The 23,375-nt window shown below is 39.9% G+C and overlaps 2 protein-coding genes across 2 annotated transcripts in view; one reads left to right on the forward strand and one right to left on the reverse strand.

Annotated features, from left to right (window-relative positions):
* Window positions 1-1,594: 1,594 nt before the first annotated feature.
* On the forward strand, window positions 1,595-13,978 carry LOC108258342 (calsequestrin-2). The gene is made up of 11 exons (XM_017456898.3): window positions 1,595-2,066; window positions 2,836-2,920; window positions 3,016-3,116; window positions 5,657-5,768; window positions 7,720-7,793; window positions 8,043-8,173; window positions 8,278-8,323; window positions 8,425-8,479; window positions 9,942-10,042; window positions 10,138-10,212; window positions 11,525-13,978. The coding sequence occupies exons 1-11, from the start codon at window positions 1,830-1,832 to the stop codon at window positions 11,750-11,752; spliced, it is 1,245 nt and encodes a 414-aa protein (XP_017312387.1). The 5' UTR covers window positions 1,595-1,829; the 3' UTR covers window positions 11,753-13,978.
* Window positions 13,979-14,279: 301 nt separating this feature from the next.
* LOC108258981 (vang-like protein 1) overlaps window positions 14,280-23,375 on the reverse strand; it is an 82,944-nt gene continuing 73,848 nt past the window's right edge. The window contains exon 9 of the mRNA XM_017458058.3: window positions 14,280-21,109. Coding sequence (XP_017313547.1) covers window positions 20,849-21,109 — 261 coding nt within the window. The 3' untranslated portion in view covers window positions 14,280-20,848. The remainder of the gene's footprint in view (window positions 21,110-23,375) is intronic.

Consider the following 23,375-nt stretch of genomic DNA (forward strand, 5'->3'; position numbering starts at 1 on the left):
TGTCCTAAACATCACACACTACTGTCCTAAACATCACACACTACTGTCCTAAACATTAAAAACTACTGTCCTAAACATTAAAAACTACTGTCCTAAACATCACACACTACTGTACTAAACATCACACACTACTGTCCTATACATCACACACTACTGTCCTAAACATCACACACTACTGTCCTAAACATCACACACTACTGTACTAAACATCACACACTACTGTCCTATACATCACACACTACTGTCCTAAACATTAAAAACCACTGTCCTAAACATCACACACTACTGTCCTAAACATTAAAAACTACTGTACTAAACATCACACACTACTGTCCTAAACATCACACACTACTGTCCTATACATCACACACTACTGTACTAAACATTAAAAACTACTGTCCTAAACATCACACACTACTGTCCTAAACATCACACACTACTGTCCTAAACATCACACACTACTGTCCTATACATCACACACTACTGTCTAAAACATCACACACTACTGTCCTAAACATTAAAAACTACTGTCCTATACATCACACACTACTGTCCTAAACATCACACACTACTGTCCTAAACATTAAAAACTACTGTCCTATACATCACACACTACTGTCCTAAACATTAAAAACTACTGTCCTAAACATCACACACTACTGTCCTAAACATCACACACTACTGTCCTAAACATCTCACACTACTGTCCTAAATATCACACACTACTGTCTAAAACATCACACACTACTGTCTAAAACATCACACACTACTGTCCTAAACATCACACACTACTGTCCTATACATCACACACTACTGTCCTAAACATCACACACTACTAAATATTATAAACTACTGTCCTGAACATCACACACTACTGTACAAGTTGGTAAAAATCCAAGAGTCACTCTGAAAGAGTTAGAGAGATCCACAGTTCAGAACAAAACTGTTCATAGGACAACCATAACCTGACCACTAACACAAAGAAAAAGTGGCAAGTCGTATGAAATCCCATTTGCATGTGATATATTGCCAAAAGACATGTTTGAGACTCAGAAAAAATATGGGAAAACTTTCTTGACCTAATTGGCCCTCGCACAAAGCTCTACATTGCTCATAACATTGAGAACACCATGCCCCATTGAAGCATGGTGGTAGTAGCATCATTTTGAAGGTTACTCATTGGCCTCTTGGTTGCTTGTCTGATTAATGCCCTCCATACCTGGTCCATGGGTTTTGTTGATTGAATGTAACATTCAGAGACAGTACAACGAGCAACACAGAAATATGTCTTTGATTTCCCAATGCGATATAATTAGAATGCATCAGGATATCAGAGAAGTTGAAGTTTATAATATCCTCTTAGTTAAAGTTCATGAAGACCACCTTGCTAAAACCCCTGCTATCCAACTCTTACTTCAAGCTTTAATTTCTTCTCATGTCTGAGGTGTCAGTGATTCCCAGTGGTGCTCCAAACTGTCCTCATTTTCATCAGCACATCATCTATATTTATCCTTGAAACAAGGGGCCATCTAAAATGGCTTTCAGTCCCAGGAGAATGAACATAATTGTGTAGGATCTGTCTAGTTATCTGATAACGCAGAGACATTCCCAGAATCTTATTTTACTCTAGGCGAAAGTGAGAGTTCAGATCAGACTCAATGCTAATGCTTCACCACAGCTGTTTGTGACTAAGTTTTTTTTCCCTCTCACGTTTTTTTCCATTAAGTCTAGGACCTGACCTCTCTCAGCCTTACTGTCCCTGTAGGATTTGCAATCTTATTCCATTTCCTCTTCTTCTCCTCCTGCTTGGACTCTCTGTTCTTTGGACCATGTTGTCTCTCTGGCTTCTCCTTCTCTCCTGCATGTCTCTTCTCTCGAGAAGTTCTACAGAAGAAGGCCTGGAATTCCCGAGCTTCGATGGCAAGGACCGAGTGCTGAACATCAACGAGAGGAACTACAAGAAAGCATTGAAGAAGTATGACATGCTGTGCCTGCTTTACCACGAACCGCTGCCCACTGACAGGGAGCTCCAGCAGCAGTTCCACATGAGGGAGATGGTGCTGGAGGTAAGAAGTGATGGAGTGATGGAGAAAGAAACAAGAACGATGAGTATGGGAGGACATTTTAGGTTTGGTTATTTGGGCTTGACTAGTTTCCTATTAGTAACTAAGGACAAATGAAGTGTATTTAGAAATAAGTTATGTACTGCAGATTTATCTCAGGTTAGATCTTTTTCTGTAGCACCATTATTTGTTGCGTTTGCTTTTTAAAAATCAGAAAACAATATGATGAGAGTCTCGTCTTTACTGTACACTGCATTAAACGCTAACTGGTATAATGGCATGTTTACAGTGGTTGAATGAACGCCAAACTGACCTGAGATCAGCATGAAATAAGATGCTTCTATATATGTGTTCAGCTTCTCTTAACATTTTTGTGAAACTGTAAGAGCTGGAGATGAAATGCTAACAATTTGCACACAGCAGTCTTCTAGGTCTTGGATAATTGGTGTGTAACTTTGAGGTACTGACCTGATTCCGAGGCTGGAAAAAGAGCCAAAGCCTCTCTAGGGGTCTGATTTTGGTCTCCTCTCATATCATATCTAAGCCACATAATTCAGTAAAGCATCATTGATCCAGAAAGTGATTCCACTTGTAGTCAATCTGGCGATATGACACCGGACTGACACTCTACTAATACTGAGGCTTATAAATAACCTTCTGCTTAGCTATAACATATGGCATGTGGCATTTCAAAGTGTGTACTCGCATAGTACAAGTGTACATCGTTTCTGCCCGTCATCTCTCTTGTTGTCTCTCTTTCTCGAATTTCTAGCTGGCTGCCCAAATCTTGGAAGACCGAGACATAGGGTTTGGATTGGTGGATTCTCATAAGGATGCCAAGGTGGCCAAGAAGCTTGGTAAGGTTACATACTGCCTAATGTCTAATAGGTAAAAAGCTCCCAGAACATTTTCTCTATACAGTATACTGTACGTCTTTTGTTCTCCTTGATAGGGTTGGAGGAAGAAGGCAGCATTTATGTCTTTAAGGATGAACGTGTGATTGAGTTTGATGGAGAGCTCTCTGCAGACACACTGGTCGAGTTCTTGCTAGATGTGAGTACTGTATAACGAACCATTGCCTCATTTATTTCATGGCTTCACCATTAGGGGGTGGTAGTGGACATAATTTCATCAGATGGTTTCAGCGATTCAACAGTTGCATTGGTGGCCAATATATTGTACAGAACATACTGTATATGATGTAGCAATGGTGAATCATGCATTTTAGATCTAGACCTGCAGTAAAAATCCTTTTCAGACCAAATAATTAACTTAGTGGACATACACGAGAGAGCCTCAGTAAGGAACTGCCTTACAATAAAACAAATGCATAGACCTTCAATAGCCAAACATGAATTGAACATGATCATTAGCTGATGATGATGTGAAAAAGCAATCAAGCTTAAATCATTGCGCTAAAAGTGCTGCTTGGTTATTCCTGATTATCTCCATTTTGTTCACTCAACCCATTCGGACATATACTTTACAGTACAGTGAAATTATTTTCTTCATACATCCCAACTTGTTAGGAAGTTGGGGTCAGAGTGCAGGGTCAGCCATGATACAGTGCCCCTGGAGCAGAGAAGATTAAGTGCCTTGATCAAGCGCCAAACGTGGCAGCTTGATGGCACTGGGGCTGGAAACTCTGATTCCACATGGTGGTTATTTTTTAAGGTGTGGCCCCAAGATAATAATGAAGCCACTAACTAAGTATCTCACGGCTATGAATTATAATGTTGTAACATCATATCTTTAATATGTGGCCTCCAGTTAAGGACTTGGTGGGAACAAGAGAAAAAAGTACAGAATCTCTGAGGTGACACAGTGTTTATTTTAAACAAGGCATGCAATACCTTTATAATTTGGTGGGAATAGAAGACAAAATCTGTCAACACTAGTTTACCGTTACACAATCTCATGGTATATCCTTGTCATGTCCATGTCATGACACCAGTGACTCCAGTATATCTTTATGTGTCATTCCAAACTTGCTCAGCTTCCTCTGGCCATGATTCTCACAAGTCATAATTGAATTGATTTCATAAATGTTAAAATCCAATAGTATTTTAAAATGCAATAGCTGACACTATTTAAGTACTTTGTGTCCATGGAATAGTTCTTGAGATGCTTAACTAGTGGCCGTAATGTATTCATTTGTGGCCACACCTTATTAAAAAAAAATAAAAAAAATACAAAATATGTATTCCTGTTTTAATAGACACAGCCAAACATTGTAGAAAGTCTACTAGGAAGTTCTATTTCCTAAACAGATCAAATTTTGTGAAAATCTCACAAAAGCTGCTCACAGATGTTTCCCCACTAGTCAAAATGTGATTGGGTAATTATACAAGTCCTGAATCCTATAAAGCAAGGAATTTAGAGGCATGAGTTGCTTGGCTGTAACTACACAGACACCACAAATAAGTCTGACTGGATATCTTTTGTTTCATTAATTTTTTATTTATTTATACATTTTTAATCTGAAGGACTAGAAGACTCTAAGAGTTCCCATCTGTGAAGATTTTCTGAAGGCTGGAATATGCAAACAAATCTCAAATAGATCACCAGATGCATTACTGTGTGTCCAGGGCAGTCTCAGACCAACCAAATGGACCAACAAGTAGAAATAATTATGATAATTACGGGGAACCTGGAGCATATCCCAGGAGGCATGGGGCGCAAGGCAGGGGACAACCTGGATAGGGTACCAAGCCATCGCAGGGCACAATCACACACACATTCACACACCCAGTCACACACTAAGGACACTTTTTGGACATGCCAATCAGCCTACAATGCATGTATTTGGACTGGGGGAGAGAACCGGAGTACCCGGAGGAAACCCCGAAGCATGGGGAGAACATGCAAACTCCGCACACACAGGGCCGCGGCGGGAATCGAACCCTCAACCCTGGAGATGTGAAGCAAATATGCTAAGCACTAAGCCACCGTGCCCCCCCCTCTCCTTCCCCCTCCCCCACCCCCACCCCCATCCCCACCCCCATCCCCACCCCCACCCCCATCCCCACCCCCATATCATATAATATTCATGAAATATTTGTCAACTTCAACCCATAGGTGATCTGAATCCACAATGGAGAACACGAGACTGTAATGTCAAAAAGACTTCAGATATTAGAATACCTTTCTCTCTCTCTCTCTCTCTCTCTCTCTCTCTCTCTCTCTCTCTCTCTGTTTCTCTCTCTCTCCCTCTCTCTCCCACTATCCCCCTGTTTCTCTCTCTCTCCCTCTTTCTTTCTGTCTCCCTCTCTGTTTCTCTCTCTCCCTCTGTTTCTCTCTCTCCCTCTCTCTTTCTGTCCCTCTCTGTTTCTCTCTCTCCCTCTCTGTTTCTCTCTCTCCCTCTCTCTTTCTGTCCCTCTCTGTTTCTCTCTCTCCCTCTCTGTTTCTCTCTCTCTCCCTCTGTTTCTCTCTCTCCCTCTCTCTTTCTCTCCCTCTCTGTTTCTCTCTCTCCCTCTCTCTTTCTCTCTCCCTGTCCGTTTCTCTCTTTCTCTCTCTCTGTTTCTGTCTCTCCCCTTCTCTCTCTCTCTCTCTCTCTCTCTCTCTCTCTCTCTGTGTGTGTGTTTTAACTGTAGCTTCTGGAGGATGCAGTAGAGCTCATCAGTAGCCCTATGGAGCAGCGTGCTTTTGAGAGGATGGACGAAGACATCCGTCTCATTGGCTACTTCAAGGGCAAAGATTCAGAACGTGAGCCTTATAAATCCCACCCGCTCTTCCTACTGTGTGTAGTAAAGATTACTCTTAAAATCACTCCTTTAAAGGAGATTTTGTCTTGTACATACATACAGTACACTATATACGGTTTCCCCCTATTAGTTTCACTGTAGTTACTACATAGTTGATCGTTACTGGGTAAAGTGCTTAAAGATTGATAACTAATAAAAATCAGGGTGTTTGAGGGGTCATGAAATTAGGAATTCAAGTACAACTCAACAGATAACTGCAGTTAATTATTAATAGTTAAATATTAATACATCTAGATAAACGGCGATAACTACAGAATATAACTATTCATTCTGCTTAGAACAAGAAATGCTGATTTCAGCAGCTGTCAATAAAATATCTGCTCTGGTTTCAGGAAACCCCAAACTCTATAAATGGGAGAAAAAACAATGAGGAGCATGATCTGTCTGTCTGTCTGTCTGTCTGTCTATCTATCTATCTATCTATCTGTCTATCTATCTGTCTATCTATCTATCTATCTATCTATCTATCTATCTATCTATCTGTCTGTTATCCATCTGTCTGTATATCTATCTATCTATCTGTCTATCAATCTATCTGTCTATCTATCTATCTGTCTATCTATCTATCTATCTATCTATCTATCTATCTGTCTATCTATCTGTCTATCTATCTATCTATCTGTCTATCTATCTATCTGTCTATCTATCTATCTATCTGTCTATCTATCTATCTGTCTATCTATCTATTTGTCTATCTATCTATCTATCTATCTGTCTATCTATCTATCTATCTATCTATCTATCTGTCTATCTATCTATCTGTCTATCTATCTATTTGTCTATCTATCTATCTATCTATCTGTCTATCTATCTATCTATCTATCTATCTGTCTGTCTGTCTGTCTATCTATCTATCTGTCTATCTATCTATCTATCTGTCTATCTATCTATCTGTCTATCTATCTATTTGTCTATCTATCTATCTATCTATCTATCTATATATCTATCTGTCTATCAATCTATCTATCTATCTATCTATCTATCTGTCTATCTATCTATCTGTCTGTTATCCATCTGTCTATCTATCTATCTGTCTATCTGTCTGTTATCCATCTGTCTGTTATCCATCTGTCTATCTATCTATCTATCTATCTATCTATCTGTCTATCTGTCTATCTATCAATCTATCTGTCTATCAATCTATCTATCTATCTATCTATCTATCTATCTATCTATCTATCTGTCTATCTATCTATCTGTCTGTCTGTCTATCTATATATCTATCTGTCTATCAATCTATCTGTCTATCAATCTATCTATCTATCAATCTGTCTATCTATCTATCTATCTGTCTATCTGTCTGTTATCCATCTGTCTATCTATCTATCTATCTATCTATCTGTCTGTTATCCATCTGTCTGTTATCCATCTGTCTATCTATCTATCTGTCTGTTATCCATCTGTCTGTATATTTATTTATCTATCTATCTGTTTCTCTGTCTGTCTATCTATCTATATGTTTGCATATCTATCTATCAATCTATCTATCTATCTATCTATCTATCTATCTATCTATCTATCTATTTATCTATCTGTCTGTCTGTCTCACTTGCATTTCCCAATGTACAGTAGTTTAGGAGCAATTATAGGGCTTTCCCGCTGTAATGCATGAGGAGAAAAGTAATCTTCTCGTATATTACTGCTCCCCAGCCTTTATTAAAAATCCCATTTCGAGAGGAGGAGATTGAAGAGGCCTCTGCTGTGACCTTCAGTTGTATTGTTATGGCAGCCTTACACACGTGGGCTTGTGGCAGCATTTTACCGCTCACAATTTTCCACATTATCACTTTCTGATGGATTGGAAAATGAGGGTGCATTGGCCTCTCTTGTTCTCCAGCTGTCATTTCCCCCCCTGCCTTTCTCATCCAAAGCATCCCCTTTTTTTTTTCCAGACTACAAAGCTTTTCAGGGGGCCGCAGAACGATTTCAGCCTTACGTGAAGTTTTTCGCTACGTTCGACAAAGGGGTAAGTGCCACCTCCTTCTGAAACAGATGGATATTCATTTTCTACAAGGCAAGATATCAAATAGAGTCTTTTTTTTGTGTGTGTCTGAAAACAACCCCATACAACTATTGAGGTGAGCTCATCTCCGGAATTGAATTGAACTGTCTGCATTTGAAGAGAATTGACTCCAAGCTCGCTGAGAGCACTTCATTAAGGATAAAGGCTGCAGTGTGTGTGGAAGTGCTGAGTGCTGATGGTGCTCTTCTACAGGTGGCCAAGCAGCTGACTCTTAAGATGAATGAAGTGGATTTCTACGAGCCGTTCATGGACGAGCCCGTCACCATACCAGACAAACCCAACTCGGAGAACGAGATAGTGGCTTTTGTCAATCGACACCGGCGGTGAGACTCTTTTTGACCCTTTTTAATCCATGAATAAAGTTTCTAAACAGTAGAAAGTTTCTAATATAACCGATGTTTTGGCTCATTTCATCATTTCGGCTCAGACCAACTCTAAGGAAGCTACGTGCAGAGGACATGTTTGAAACCTGGGTGAGTATAAAGGTGTCACTCAGAAATTCATATTATCATCAACATGACTTTATTTTAATGGAACTTTGTAATGGTTCATGTTCTACTTGACTGTTTTACAGGAGGATGACATGGATGGGATCCACATCGTGGCGTTTGCCGAGGAAGAGGACCCAGGTTAGCTTCACTAGTTCCAGCTTTCTTTTGAATGGATGTTCCATCTAAACCCAGAGATAGTAACTATTACAATGAACAATATAGTATAATTAGGTAAATCAGACCAAATACAACAAAAATACATTTGTTTATGTTTAAACCCTTTGTTTTGGTATTTTTGGTTAAACCTCCAGCAGTTGTTTACTCAAAAATATGTATTTAAAAATTAGTCAGAATTAGGTACAAATGACCTAAGAAATGTTTTTTTTTTCATTTGGAAACGATCTTCATCTATGCTGTGATTCTAGAAACCTTCGGTTTGGTTCCAAGAACACTGAATTTGTTTTCCGAGTGTTATAACGTTTTATATATCATTTCTGAACGTTCCTACAGCAACGCTAACATTTCCAATAACGTCACTTCGGAAAATTCTAATAGCATTTATTACAAAGGATATTAATATAAATAAATAAATAAATACAAACCATTATCAGAGACCTTTACAATATTTTCGGAAGGTACTGTAATGTCTGCAGTGTTTTACACTATTAAATACTTACTGCACTTTTTATGTAGCTAGGTAATGCGTTGATAACCCATGAGTTGGACATCCCAAGGATTGAAAAGGCCTAGCTGTTCATCACGCTTCTTACAGTGCAACATATATTTGTTTTAGAATTGATACTAGTACTATCTATAACTTTTTAAATGGTTTATCTTCCATTTAATAGAGCACTGCATTAGAGTCCCAGTAGGATGGAAGAGTGGACAGTTAATAAGACAAAGGGATTTTGGTGGAACATTAAAATATATATATATATGTTTCGTTATTTAGTGCTTAAACTGCAATAAAGTTTATAAAAAAATAAAAAAAAAAAGTCCCCATGACATGAAAATCTGTTTTGTAGCTTTTAGTATGAATATGTTCACCTTAAGTGTATCTATAAGAGAGTGTGCTCCAAAACAACAACAAAAATTTGCATTTAGAAGATATACGCATTTAAAATGTACACTCTCTCTTTACCACGAATACGGAGGAACAATTTTAATGACGTCATTCTGCACTAAAGCGTCTCAATAGATTTTCGGTCCAATCAAATGCTCTCAGGAATCCGAAGTGTCCCGCCCCCAACCTTATAAATATCACCGTTCCGAAGTTGCCATCGTTGAGCAATTGGCTATTTTTAAAAGGGGCGGAGCCACTCGATATGTCCCGCCCTGACCTCCTGTTTCAGTGGAAATTCCATCAACACTTCGAATAACGCTCAGCGCTCAAAGTTTCAAGGCACTTCACGGGGACTTTAAACTGTAATAAAACATAATATAGACCTATTAGGCTTGAAGAGTGGCTAATTATTGAACACGAGATTTTGGTTTAATATTTTCCCTTTACCTTCTACTTAGTGATTAAACTATAATCAAGTGTTTGCAAAAGTTTGACAGCCAGTGTATCTTAAAACGTTTGAATATTCCTTTATTATAGATGGCTATGAATTTCTGGAGATATTGAAAGATGTGGCCAGAGACAACACCAAGAACCCAGATCTGAGTATTATGTGGATCGACCCTGATGACTTCCCCTTGGTGAGATGTCTAAAAGTGTTGGCATTTATCAGATCCAGTAGCAGTCCATGTTTTGAAATGATGCCCGAGTTTTACTGCCTCCCTTCTCCACATAGCTGACGTCCTACTGGGAGAAGACCTTTAAAGTGGACCTGTTCAGACCTCAGATCGGCGTGGTCAACGTGACAGATGTGAGTTAGCTTCAGCACTGCTCACCCATCACGATACGAACAACGCACATTTATAATGGAACTGCATTAGCCACACTTCTGAACGGTTAAGGTTTACGTCCGGAACACAAACGTGCTACGCAAATACGGCTGACGTTCCTCAAGACGGAGGAGCTTTACCACAGGCTGGTTCTTTAATATCACCCGGACAACATCTAATCAGTTTATCCTGTAGACATCTCTAGAAACACCAAGGGTTGGATTCTGTCACTCGTCTTTTTTACTTGTATGAAACTAAACTGCTATAAACAGTCACAAATAACATAAAAATCCCTGAAACTGACCTTAAAGGTATAGTCAACATTTTCCCACCTAATCTCTATTTAGTTGATCTGCGTGATTACAACAAAGAATCATTTTAGCATGTATCCCTGTACTAAGAAATGATCGGACAACCTGTTTTGTAAAAACTCATTTGGAATGGATGACTATGGACAGTGAAATTCAATAAACGTGTAAAATACGTGACTGTGTAACACACATTCAGAATGATGAGAGATTCTATATTATCCAACTTTCCAATGCAGGAGCAAGATGATAAATAATAATAATAATAATAATAATAACAATAATAATAATAATTTTGGTTATTGCCCTGCGATGGATCGGCACCCTGTCCAGGGTGTACCCCGCCTTGTGCCCGATGCTCCCTCGGATAGGTTCCAGGTTCCCCGTGACCCTGTCGAAGGATAAGCGGTATAGAAGATGGATGGATTCTGGTTATTTCTACTTTTGTGATATCCACAGGCCATCATACCTACTCCACCCTTAAGTTACTAATACATAGCAACAAATTCTTCCCTGAGAAATAGTAGCCCATATTCAGATTTTACAATGACCATTATAACGCTGTGTTTCTGACTATTTGTATAGACTGCTCCAAGTCCTGCTCTTAGACTTCCATTATGAGTGAGATTTGAGTAAACAGATTCGACTTTCTCTTCTCACTATAAGGAAATGTCCAAATTTTTGCCTGTGGTAATCATACAGTACATACAGTACTTTATGGTACCGAGGCAGTGAACTGAGATTGGCTTGAACAGCGTTGGAGCATTCCTTTAATCTTCCTCACATTAATGCCTGTGCTGTTGCAGATAAAGAATAGCAAAAGACTTCAATAGCAAAATAGCAAATATGTCATGATTGACCCTCATGTCCTATTGAGCCAGGTCATCTCCTTTGGTCTAGTAGCAGTATAAATATAATTAATTTTAAATTACCCAATATATATATATATATGTGTGTGTGTGTGTGTGTGTGGGATGTTTGACAGGCAGACAGTGTGTGGCTGACGATACCTAACGACGAGGCTCTGCCCACGGCTGAGGAGCTGGAGGACTGGATCGAGGATGTCCTCTCAGGGAAGGTCAACACCGAAGATGATGACCTTGATGAAGATGATTTGGATGATGATGATGATGACAGTGAACGTGGCGGTGATGATGATAACGATGAGGATGACCACAATGATGATGACGATGATGATGACGGAGACGACTGATTGGCAGATACGTCACTAATGATTAGTGTAACTTGGTACATTTTATACGTGTGTTGCAGTATTTATAGAATCCACGTAGAATAAAATCACTTGTTAAAGTCAATAATAATAATAATAATAATAACAATAATAATAATAATAATAATAATGCAGTTCTACGGGTGCAGATAGGAAACAATTCATGAAGTGAAAATGACTACGTGTGTAGACTGGTTTATAAGATGAATACGGTCATAAACATGTCATGTAAGGTATGTAATATGCTTCAGTAGAACTGCACCATGTATCAGCTCTACTACTTCTTCCAAAATGCTTCATATAATCAGGAATTAAACTCGACTATATGGTGAAAATGGATTTTTTCACATAATTTTTTTTAATCCTTGTAAAGAACCTCCATTGCCATTATTATTACTGTAGATAATTAAAGCGATGTCTGTACCTAATCCTAAACATGACCTTAAATTCAGTAACCAAAAAGAAACCGTTTTGCTCTTAGCCAGTCCGTACAGGATTTCGGGTCTTTTTTTTTGCGACTGTTGCGGCCAAAAATGCTTGATTTTTTTACTGCGGTATTTTTTCAAAATTTGTGATGCAATTTGCAAAATACTGCGTGCTTTATTTTGTGGGAAAACTACTTAAATTGGTGAAATCGCAATTGCAAGAAATTGTCTTGCACGGCCTTTCACAGTGATGTGTTGGCAAATGAGACCTTTTAGCTGTCGCCATGTTTGACGCACGTGATCGGAGAGGGCTTTGGCTGAGGGACTGACTGATTAGCATTTTTTTCCTAACATAATCTGTATTTTGTATAAATATATATATATATATATATATACACACATATATATACACACACACACACACACACAGACACACTACCCTTGGCACCCTTGGTAAATATGAGCAAAGAAGGTTGTGAAAAATTGTCTTTATTGTTTACCTTTTGTTAAACCAATTCACAAAAATACTCTGCTCTCATGGATATCACATAACTGCAAACACAGGTTTATAAAAAAAATATCTTGGTTAAATATCGGTGTGCAAGAAAATTTTTAACAGCTTTCTTTGCTCATATTTTACCAAGGGTGCCAATATTAGCGGAGGGCACAGTATACACACACAAACACACACTTCCATAAAGTCTCAGAAACTCTTCTGTGGAAAGAGAAAAACCCTGATGATGCAATAAACAGCATAGTGTAATATAATATGTGTAATGTGTGTGTATATGTCAGGCTTAGCTCTCAACATTTCTCCAGGGCTTTCAAGCATAATTAGGTATCTGCTAGTGATTAGAGGCTCCACGATCTGTCCTCTAAAAAAAAAAAAAGCTTCACGTTAACATAATATTAAAGCTGTCAGCTGAAAGCAGATCTTTGTAGTGGGACGCACATTCTCGATCGCTACTTTTGTAGTAACCTTAAACTGTGCGTGATAAAAGGCATACACATGATTCATGCAAGTTTGTTCTGGATTGCTCACCATTACCACCTCATAAAAATCCTCCCATCTCTAATTTATGGTATGGAGGTTGAAAGCCAGCCGTGTGACTAATCACGTAACGTCATGTTTGAGGAAGACTTTGGGTCCCACGCTGGTCCCACGCTAGGGCTAAAGCACTAATCTTATTAGTACTGTATTTGTCAGAGAGTTGTATCTAGTACTCTCTTTAGCTTACATTGAGGCAAAGCTTTGCAAGAGGATTAAAGGAACCTGTCATTTTAGTAAGGAATAAAACATGACAGGATCACCACCATAGTCATGATATCAAGAAACTCCAAAGAAAGTCCTCAGTCGTTAACACTTTCCTTTGGTGAAAAACTGGGACGCCTTCTATAAATGTTAACTAAACATCTCCCTCCACCGAAGCTTCACGAGATCAATAAGTATGCTAAACTTTATTACATAAATAGATCCCAGATGCTGCAGTGTAAATGTGCTTGTTGTATGAACACAACTCAGCAGAGACAACAAAGCAAGCTATGTTCCCAGTGTCCTATGTTCCCAGTGTCCTATGCTCCCAGTGTCCTATGTTCCCAGTGTCCTATGTTCCCAGGGTCCTATGCTCCCAGTGTCCTATGCTCCCAGTGTCCTATGCTCCCAGTGTCCTATGCTCCCAGTGTCCTATGCTCCCAGTGTCCTATGTTCACAGGGTCCTATGTTCCCAGGGTCCTATGTTCACAGTGTCCTATGTTCCCAGGGTCCTATTTTCCCAGGATCCTATGTTCCCAGTGTCCTATGTTCCCAGGGTCCTATGCTCCCAGTGTCCTATGCTCCCAGTGTCCTATGTTCCCAGTGTCCTATGTTTCCAGGATCTTATGTTCCCAATAGGACCATAGTCCTAAGCCATTGATTCAATATTTGATAATATCACTGGATCTGTCACATTACCGTATGATACAATTTGACTGGACATTGGTCCGAAGATCCCACAGCTCCGACTGCAAATGAATATTACGGGATTGCCAGAGTGACTCATATGAACTCAGACTGTACTGAGAAAGAAAAACCACTAAAACCCGACTGTTCATACAAATGTTTATTTCATACAAATGTGTGTTGTGAGCCTCGAAACATTTATTATAACATAGCATCAAGTGTATAAATGTTGGCGTTTCAGAGCAGTAAGTGAAGAGTGTCAGCGGTAACTGAAGTGTTTTGGAGTAGGAATGACTTCATTATGCACATATACAGTATAAATACAAGCACGCGGTAAAAACAGAGGCACGGTCACATTGTCCGAGAGGTTCATACAAAGTACACCAGTGATTATAATTATTTTTTTTTAAAAAGCTGTTTTTGCAAAGAGGATTTTGCTTTTGCCTCTCATGAGGAGTACAAAAATACCATTCGCACAGTTTCTTTTAATGGCAGAAAAATACTATACAAACCTCAGATGGAACGAGAGAAAAATCAATATCACATTAGAAGATATAATTAATAATTAAGCAGGCCAGCTGGAGGCTGATGCTTTTAGTGATCTATCCTAAAGAGTGGTGTCTTTTTATTAATATTTGAAGGCAGATTCTCGAAGAAATGATGCTTTGCGTCTCCATGGGGTGTAAGTGCATGCATATTAATCTTATTAATCCAAAACAGCATTCATAGATGTTTTCTGCCAGACTTGAGAGCTGCTTTCACACTAGATGTTTGCTTCATCAATTGCCGGCGCACATCTTGGATATACACTATATGGCCAAAAGGACGTGGACACCTGATCGGTCACACACTTCCCGTTCCGGATGTAGTCCCACTTTGCTATTATAATATCCTCCACTCATCTGGGAAAGCTTTCCACTAGATTTTCGAGCGTGGCTTTGTCCATTCAGCCACAAGAGCATTGATGAGGTCAGGCATTGATGTTGGGTGAGGAGGCCTGGGGTGCAGTTGAAGATGAGGTCAGGGGTTCGTGTAGGCCATTCGAGTTATTCCTCTCCAGCCACGTCTTCATAGCGCTCGCTTTGTGCACAGGTGCACTGTCATGCTGGGGAAAGGAAATCTGCAGCTACAGCAAACAAAGGCATTCTAAACAACTGTTTGCTTCCAGCTTTATGGCAACAGAAACAAAGGTGATGGTCAGGTGTCCACATACTTTTGGCCGTATGGTGTATTTTAAGCAACTGCAACATAGTCGTGTTATACGGGGTTTTTGCTCCCTTTGCAACGGAGTGCTTGCAAAAGTAATTTTCTGTCTTCTGTGACGATTTTTAGCTGCAAGACATACAGCGGATCTGAAAAAGTCTACACACCCCTGTTAAAATGGCAGGTTGTTGTGATGTAAAAAAAACGAAACCAAGATAAATCGTGTCAATCTTTTCTACCTTCACTGTAAAATTTTAACCTATTCATTAGTTTCAGGGGATAAAAATAATGTACAGTGACCTGGTTACATGAGTGTGCACACACCTAGACTAATACTCAGTTGAAGCACCTTTAGAGTTTAATCACAGCATTCAATCTTTTTGGATAAGAGTCAGTCAGTTTGGCACGTCTGGACTTAGAAATATTTTGCCATTCTTCCTTGCAAAAGTGTTCTAACTCTGTCAGTCTGGCTGTGCGTCTCGTCTGCAGGTCACCCCACAGATCTTTGATTGGATTTAGGTCTGGACTCCGGCTGGGCCATTCCAAAACCTTGAACTTGTTTTATTGAAGCCATCCCTTTGTTGATCTGACGGTTTGCCTTGAGTCATTGTCATGCTGAAAGGTGACATTCCTCTTCATCTTAAGTGTTTTAACAGAAGCGTTAAGGTTTTGCACCAAAATCGACTGGTATTTGGAGCTATTCATGATTCCCTCCACCCCAATTAACGCCCCAGTTCCTGTTGAAGATAAAAAGCCCTACAGTACGATGCTGCCTCTCCCATGCTTCACCGTGGGGATGATGTGCTTTAGGTGATGTGATGTGATGTGTTTTGGTATTATGGTCAAAAATGTGTATGTGGCTTTTCTAGTTGGATGTTAAGATGATGTCAGGAAAATCCTATAGGAACAACTGTATTTTATTTAGGGTTAATCAGTCACTTTAAATGACCCCCCCACCTAAAATGATTAATTAAAGTGAATAACAATAATAATGAAGTAACAAGTAAAAATTTAACAATAAAAGGTAGAAAAGGTTCTGAAATGTTTTATGCTGGTTTAATTTTTTTTTTTTTTTTTTTTACATCACAAAATGCTACTAGGGTGTGTAGACTTTTCAGATCCTTTAATATAAACATGTATTTATATTAACGCGCTCATTCGAATACATTTCACTTTCATAGGAATTACACAGGGACTTGTATACTAGAAACTTCAACAAACAAAACTTCAATAATTTAGCTGTTAAGAGGAATCTTTCTGTAAGCAGGATGTTGATTTAACATTTACAGAAGGAGACTCTGGGTAGTGCTACGCATCAATTAGAGGTGAAGCTGCTTCTGTTGTGCTGCATTTTTCTGCTGTATTAACTTGAAGACGGAAAAGAGAGAGAGAGGCTGCTGACGGAATGTCTGGTTATAGCTGCTAAAACGTGTGTGATAACAGGAAACATGAAACCTTGTTTCCTCGACATTTCACAACATTAAACATAAATATAAATTGATAAAAAGGTATTTATCATTCGTTAACAAATTCAAAAAAAAATGCATAGTCGTGTCATTTCAAGGTGTCATTTCAAGACAGTTCTGTCTCGCAATAGTTAGGATAAATACTGAGAAGTGAATGTAATCTTTGTGTATAGATCTCGATAAATAAGCTAAGTAATACAATTGGCTGCCATGTTATGGTTAGAGCGTTGATGCTGCGTGAGTCGCTTGTTGATAATGCAGTACAAAAGGCACTCTGGACAGCTTTTACTGCAGGGAAAAAAACACCTAGTGTGAAAGCAGCATTAGTGATAAAATGCTATAGTCCAGCTATAATATGAGCAGGGGTGTAACAGTATCTAGGGATGATGGGACACTAACGCGACGGTATACTTATATAAATAATTTGCGTCATTATGCTACACAATCCTCTATAAAATAGAGTAGCTTAATTACATGGTAACAATCCGATAAAGTAGCCTCCACAATAATCTTTACAGTAAAGTCCCTTAATAACCCAGTAACTATGCAGGAAATTAAGGCATTAAGGCATGTAGTAACAGTGATTTGAAATAAATGAAATGTGTTGTGACTCATTATTAAATAACGACAGATACTCCTGTTCACATGCTGAAACTTCAGTAGTCAGCACCCCCCCCCAAAAAAAAATAATCATGCCTGTATTCTGTGTAAGTGAACGACCGAAACCCATACGTCTTCAGATTAAAACCAAAACACAGAGACAACGAAATCATTCCCACACCAGTTAAACCAGTTAAACGCAGCACGAGTGTTTAAGCCCTTAAAGTATTCAGCAAATGTTTTCAGCATTAGTGTTTGTTACATTTGATTTTTTTTAGGCTACATTAATATGACTGTTCCTGATTGCTGAACTAGTTTCTCTATCTGCTCATTTCACAAGTAACTGATATTACAGTCCCCTCCGAATTTATCGGAAAAGCAAGTCCGATTCTATTTACTTCGCTATACGTTGAAGACATTTGGGTTTGAGAGCAAAAGATGAATATGAGACGATAGATCAGAACTTCAGCTTTCGTTTCCTCATATTTACATCTAGATGTGTTAAACAACTTAGAACATGGCACCTTTATGTTTGAACCCACCCATTTTTTTTTCAAGTGATCAAAAATATTGGAACACGTGACTGATGGGTGTTTTGCGCTGCCCAGGTGTGCCAGGTTCAATTGATTGTTTAAAGAATTAAATAGCTCTGAATGTCTTCCCTTGGTTTGATCCCTGGGTTTCACCTGTGAAGACTGCATTTGCTGTTAAAAAGGATAAACCAACATGAAGACCAGAGAGCTGTGTAACGGGTTCACTAATCTTTATTGAGGATGTAACTCATGAAGCTGCAGAACAAGCGTGCACAAAAGAGACATTCAAAAGAGCCTGCGATATGCAACCAAATATGAAGTGTTATTTACTTTAAGACTATCCGTTCCTATACTTTTGCTCACCTAAAAATTGGATGGTCTGCCACCAAAGGCGCCATGTTTTAAGTTGTTTAACACGTCTAGATGTAAATACGAGGAAATGAAAGCTGAAATACTGATCTGTCATCTCATATTATGATCTCTTATGATCACAAACGCAATGTATAGTGGAAAAAACTGCCAAACTGATTGGCCTTGCCGTCCCAATACTTTCTGAGCGGACTGTATTCCCCAGCGCCGGTAAATTCTTCTATCGGATTGGTCAGAAGGTGTTGATTCATCTTCTATAACAGCAGCTCTGACGATAGCAGACAAGAGGTTTATATTAATGCACTCATTCTAATACATTATCGTTACTATAGTAACAATAAACTCTATATTCCCAGATTTTTTAAACAATGTGTGTAATAACTCATGCTGGTATTTATTTAGCCTGTGTAAAAAAAGTGATTATATATATATATATATCAAAAAATGCTATGGAGTGACTGTTTATAGCTGCTATAATGTAAATTATAACAGGATCCATGTCGTTTCATTGACATTCCGCATCATTAATATAACTATAAACTGATTAAAAGTACAGCGTGGTATTCGTTAATAAAGAAACATTATTAATCATTGACAAATCACTGGTAAAAGAGGAATAAAATAATTTGGGATGTGCCATTACTGGAAAATAATCAACTGGGATTTGTAGCGTCCCTCGTGTTATGTTTATTCATCAGTAATGAAGTAGGACACCTGATTCATTTGAAATAGATCCTATATCTGTTTATGAAATGCGCTAGCACTTAGTTAGATAGCTCACTCTAATTACTGGGTTACTAAGAAACCTGATTGTAAACACTGTTAGTCTGTATCGCTTTACACCAACAACTGCAATGTTTTATGATGATCATCCCTTCACTTTTGCATACTGTTCCACTCCTAAATGTGACGACTAATGAAATGCAAGGGGTTGCATCAGACAAAAAATGAAATGTTATACACATTCTGTTAAATTACTCGGATATTCATTTGATATCAACTCGGTAAAATTCCGTTCTTGACATTTCCCCCATTTATCAACCAGCAACCGAGTTGAGAGCCCAGGGTGATTAGTGTTTAGTCATGAGCACATAATTTGGAGTGCTTTCTTAATGACCATACAGTACGCTTTATTAAACACCATACAGAGCACGAGTTACTGCCCTTATCTTTGGCCATGTGTGTAACCCAGACAAGTAGTAGCAAGAGAGCAGGATACAGTAATCTCTGCTGCTAAAATGTGCCTGATGTCAGTAAGAATATCCTCCTCAAAGTCCATGCTTCAGATTGTTAACAGTATAGTTCCACCAAAAAGAAAAAAAAAAAGGCAAATAACAGTATGAAACCTAGTAGCATGATGACTTTATGCTACTTTCATTAAGCATATTAGTGCTTTTGGTCAAACTATCCCTTTGAGAATATGTCTGTCCTTGAAGAAACTACTGAATCTGAACTCTTTAACGATGCTGATAGACAACAGTATGATTAAATCAGTGTCTAAATGCTGGTCGATGACCTGGTACGGACTCGGACGGACCAGCTCACTTCTGAACACAATTCAATCTCTTTACTGGAAAAAAAGTTGAAGCACTGATACAGTTTTAGCGCAGCTTCCTGTTGGAAATTTACAGCGTTTGAGCTGAGGGGTGGAAATCGGCTCGTTTCTGGGCTTTGGGTCGGATTCTCGAAACTCAAAACGCTCGAATCAAAACAAATGCTAAAAGAACAAAACCCACTGCTTTTCATCAAACGACCCAGAACCCTATTTTGTGACCGGCTGAATACACGACGTGTCCGAATACACTCCAATAGATACACACCGACACCTCACGTCTGTACATTGTGCATATGTGGAAAGGAAAGATTGGGAAACAGGATTATGTTGTGTTCTCATCGGCAGAAATACAAACCAAATGTGATTTAAAGAGCACCAAGACTTAGTTTGCACTTACAGTAGAAAAAAAAAAAAAAACAACCAAAAAAACGTTTCCATTTGAACCTCCAAATTCTGCGACAGAAAGAGGAGCATTCTGGGAGTTCTCTGATGCCAACAGCTGGATATCCAGAGTTATCCGGTCCAGAGGAGTTTGCTCTGATTGACAGCGTTGTGCCTGAACAGGTCCGTCAGAGCTATATATAGAGAATAACGGCAGAAAAATCGGGACGTCCGACGTTACGAGTGGTCCACTGGGCTCTTACGAGTGCATCTCTTCTTCTCTTTTCTTTGAACTGTCTTTTTATTTCAGTTAAATTTTTTTTTTAGAAAAAGAACGTGGAGTCTTGCGTCATATTATCCATCATCGTATTTGTGTCTTTGTGCACAACCCAACATCATCAGCAAACAAAGCAAAGGAAAAAATAAGGAAATATATTCAAATATGTGGTATATAGATTTATATGTATATATTATATATATAAAAAAGACAACATAATAAAACTGCAAACCCTCCCCAAATAACTGAGAATTTTTTTTAATCAAAAACACAAAACAAAACAAAAACAAGTGAATGAGCGTGAAAAGAGACGATACCACAGGCGGCTGTCTACACCGAAGTCTCCGACTGTAACCGCAGGACGAACTTGTGTGATTTGGGGTCGATGAACTCCTCAGACAGCCTGATGTAGGGGATCTTTTTAACGGTGACCACCAAGCTAAAGTCTACACACTTGAGCAGGAAGACAGTGCCGTCCTTGAGGCCGCTGTTCACAGACGCCTCGCTGATGAGTGTCCACTGGCGGCCGAACCAGCGCTCGCGTCCGTACTGCAGCGTCGGGCCTGGGGTCAGGTAGCTCTCCAAAAACGCCTGCGCACAATGCAAGAACATTTCAAATCGATCCGTGAATAAAGAGGCAATTTAATGAAAACGTGCTCTGTGTGTCGGGTCAGACCAGTCAGCGAACTCCAGCTCCCAACACACAACAAACATGGCTGCCCCAGACTACACTTCCCAGAGCTCTCGCATACACTGCCTCGTTCTCGGTCACCAGGCTTTTGCTTGAGCATGCACGCACACGCACACACACACACACACACACACACACACACACACACACACACACACACACACACACACACACCATTCATTCACCCACAGCTTATGACGTATATACGCTCTGTTCTGTCTCTCTACAGCTGAAAATGGCTGTTTTGGTTTATCCACGCTAAGTTTCCTGACTCACAATTTTTGCCTTTTCCTAGTCTAGCCTGTCTGCCCATTGCTTGACCTCTAACTGTTTGATTCTCGCCTGTAGTTTGGAACGCGATTCTCGCCTGTAGTTTGGAACGCGATTCTCGCCTGTAGTTTGGAACGCGATTCTCGCCTGTAGTTTGGAACGCGATTCTCGCCTGTAGCTTGGAACTGCGATTCTCGCCTGTAGTTTGGAACGCGATTCTCGCCTGTAGTTTGGAACGCGATTCTCGCCTGTAGTTTGGACTGCGATTCTCGCCTGTAGTTTGGGACTGCGATTCTCGCCTGTAGTTTGGACTGCGATTCTCGCCTGTAGTTTGGAACTGCGATTCTCGCCTGTAGTTTGGAACGCGATTCTCGCCTCTAGTTTGGAACGCGATTCTCGCCTGTAGTTTGGAACACGGTTCTCGCCTGTAGTTTGGACTGCGATTCTCGCCTGTAGTTTGGGACTGCGATTCTCGCCTGTAGTTTGGACTGCGATTCTCGCCTGTAGTTTGGAACTGCGATTCTCGCCTGTAGTTTGGAACGCGATTCTCGCCTCTAGTTTGGAACGCGGTTCTCGCCTGTAGTTTGGAACACGGTTCTCGCCTGTAGTTTGGAACACGGTTCTCGCCTGTAGTTTGGGACTGCGGTTCTCGCCTGTAGTTTGGAACGCGGTTCTCGCCTGTAGTTTGGGACTGCGATTCTCGCCTGTAGTTTGGACTGCGATTCTCGCCTGTAGTTTGGAACGCGATTCTCGCCTGTAGTTTGGAACGCGATTCTCGCCTCTAGTTTGGAACGCGGTTCTCGCCTGTAGTTTGGAACACGGTTCTCGCCTGTAGTTTGGAACACGGTTCTCGCCTGTAGTTTGGGACTGCGATTCTCGCCTGTAGTTTGGAACGCGATTCTCGCCTGTAGTTTGGAACGCGATGCTCGCCTGTAGTTTGGAACGCGATGCTCGCCTGTAGTTTGGAACGCGATGCTCGCCTGTAGTTTGGAACGCGATTCTCGCCTGTAGTTTGGAACGCGATTCTCGCCTGTAGTTTGGAACGCGATTCTCGCCTGTAGTTTTGGATTTGGTGCACTGGCTCTCATTAAAACCTTATAACCTGCAATTGCGTCCATCTCAGCCTCCTGTTACATGACGCTGTGCTATTCAATAAACAGCTAAAAATGATTTGTATACATTAAAAATAAATAAATAAAAATGTACGTAATATTTAAATAGTTGGATTATGTTGACTGTCCCCCCCCCCCCCAGGTAAAGCCGTCCCTGGCTGGAAACAGTTTGAGAACCTCTGTCATAAGACGCGTCATCAGTACCGAGTGGAAGGGAATTCCCCATTATTTAAATCTCTGTGAACTGATGACCTTTACATCAGCAGGGACATGCCTTTAAGATTACACTGCAGTCTCTTCTGTGCTGTAGCATTTTTTAAATGTCAGCTTTGGTAATAACCCGTCACGTGTTCTGATTACGGACCAGAAGGTGAGAGGAATTGGTGTCATTTCGCTTCAAGATATTAGGTGAATGTTCCTCACTCCATCATCGACCGGCGAAAATCTTTCAGCGTATGCGGCGTGAACTTTGCTTGCTCGCAGGGTCAGGGTCAGGCGAATTATTCTTTATTTAGAAGATTACTAGACCATTCAACCTGTCAGCATTCCAATGAAGGCATGTGATTGACAGATTATAAACTTAAACACCTAACAAAGCTTTAATGCTAACTGATATTACATTCACTGATCTTCAGCGACCGCTTGTCCTGGTCCGGGTCTTTGGAACACTACGTGTGAGGTGGGAATACTCCGTGGACGAGACGCAGGTCAACTGCAGCACAGCGTGCACATATTGGTCCTTGAATAATACGGTAGCTTAACAACTCTTGACAGGAGTTGAGTG

The sequence above is a fragment of the Ictalurus punctatus genome, chromosome 26 (assembly GCF_001660625.3).
Source record: "Ictalurus punctatus breed USDA103 chromosome 26, Coco_2.0, whole genome shotgun sequence".
Taxonomy (NCBI): domain Eukaryota; kingdom Metazoa; phylum Chordata; class Actinopteri; order Siluriformes; family Ictaluridae; genus Ictalurus; species Ictalurus punctatus.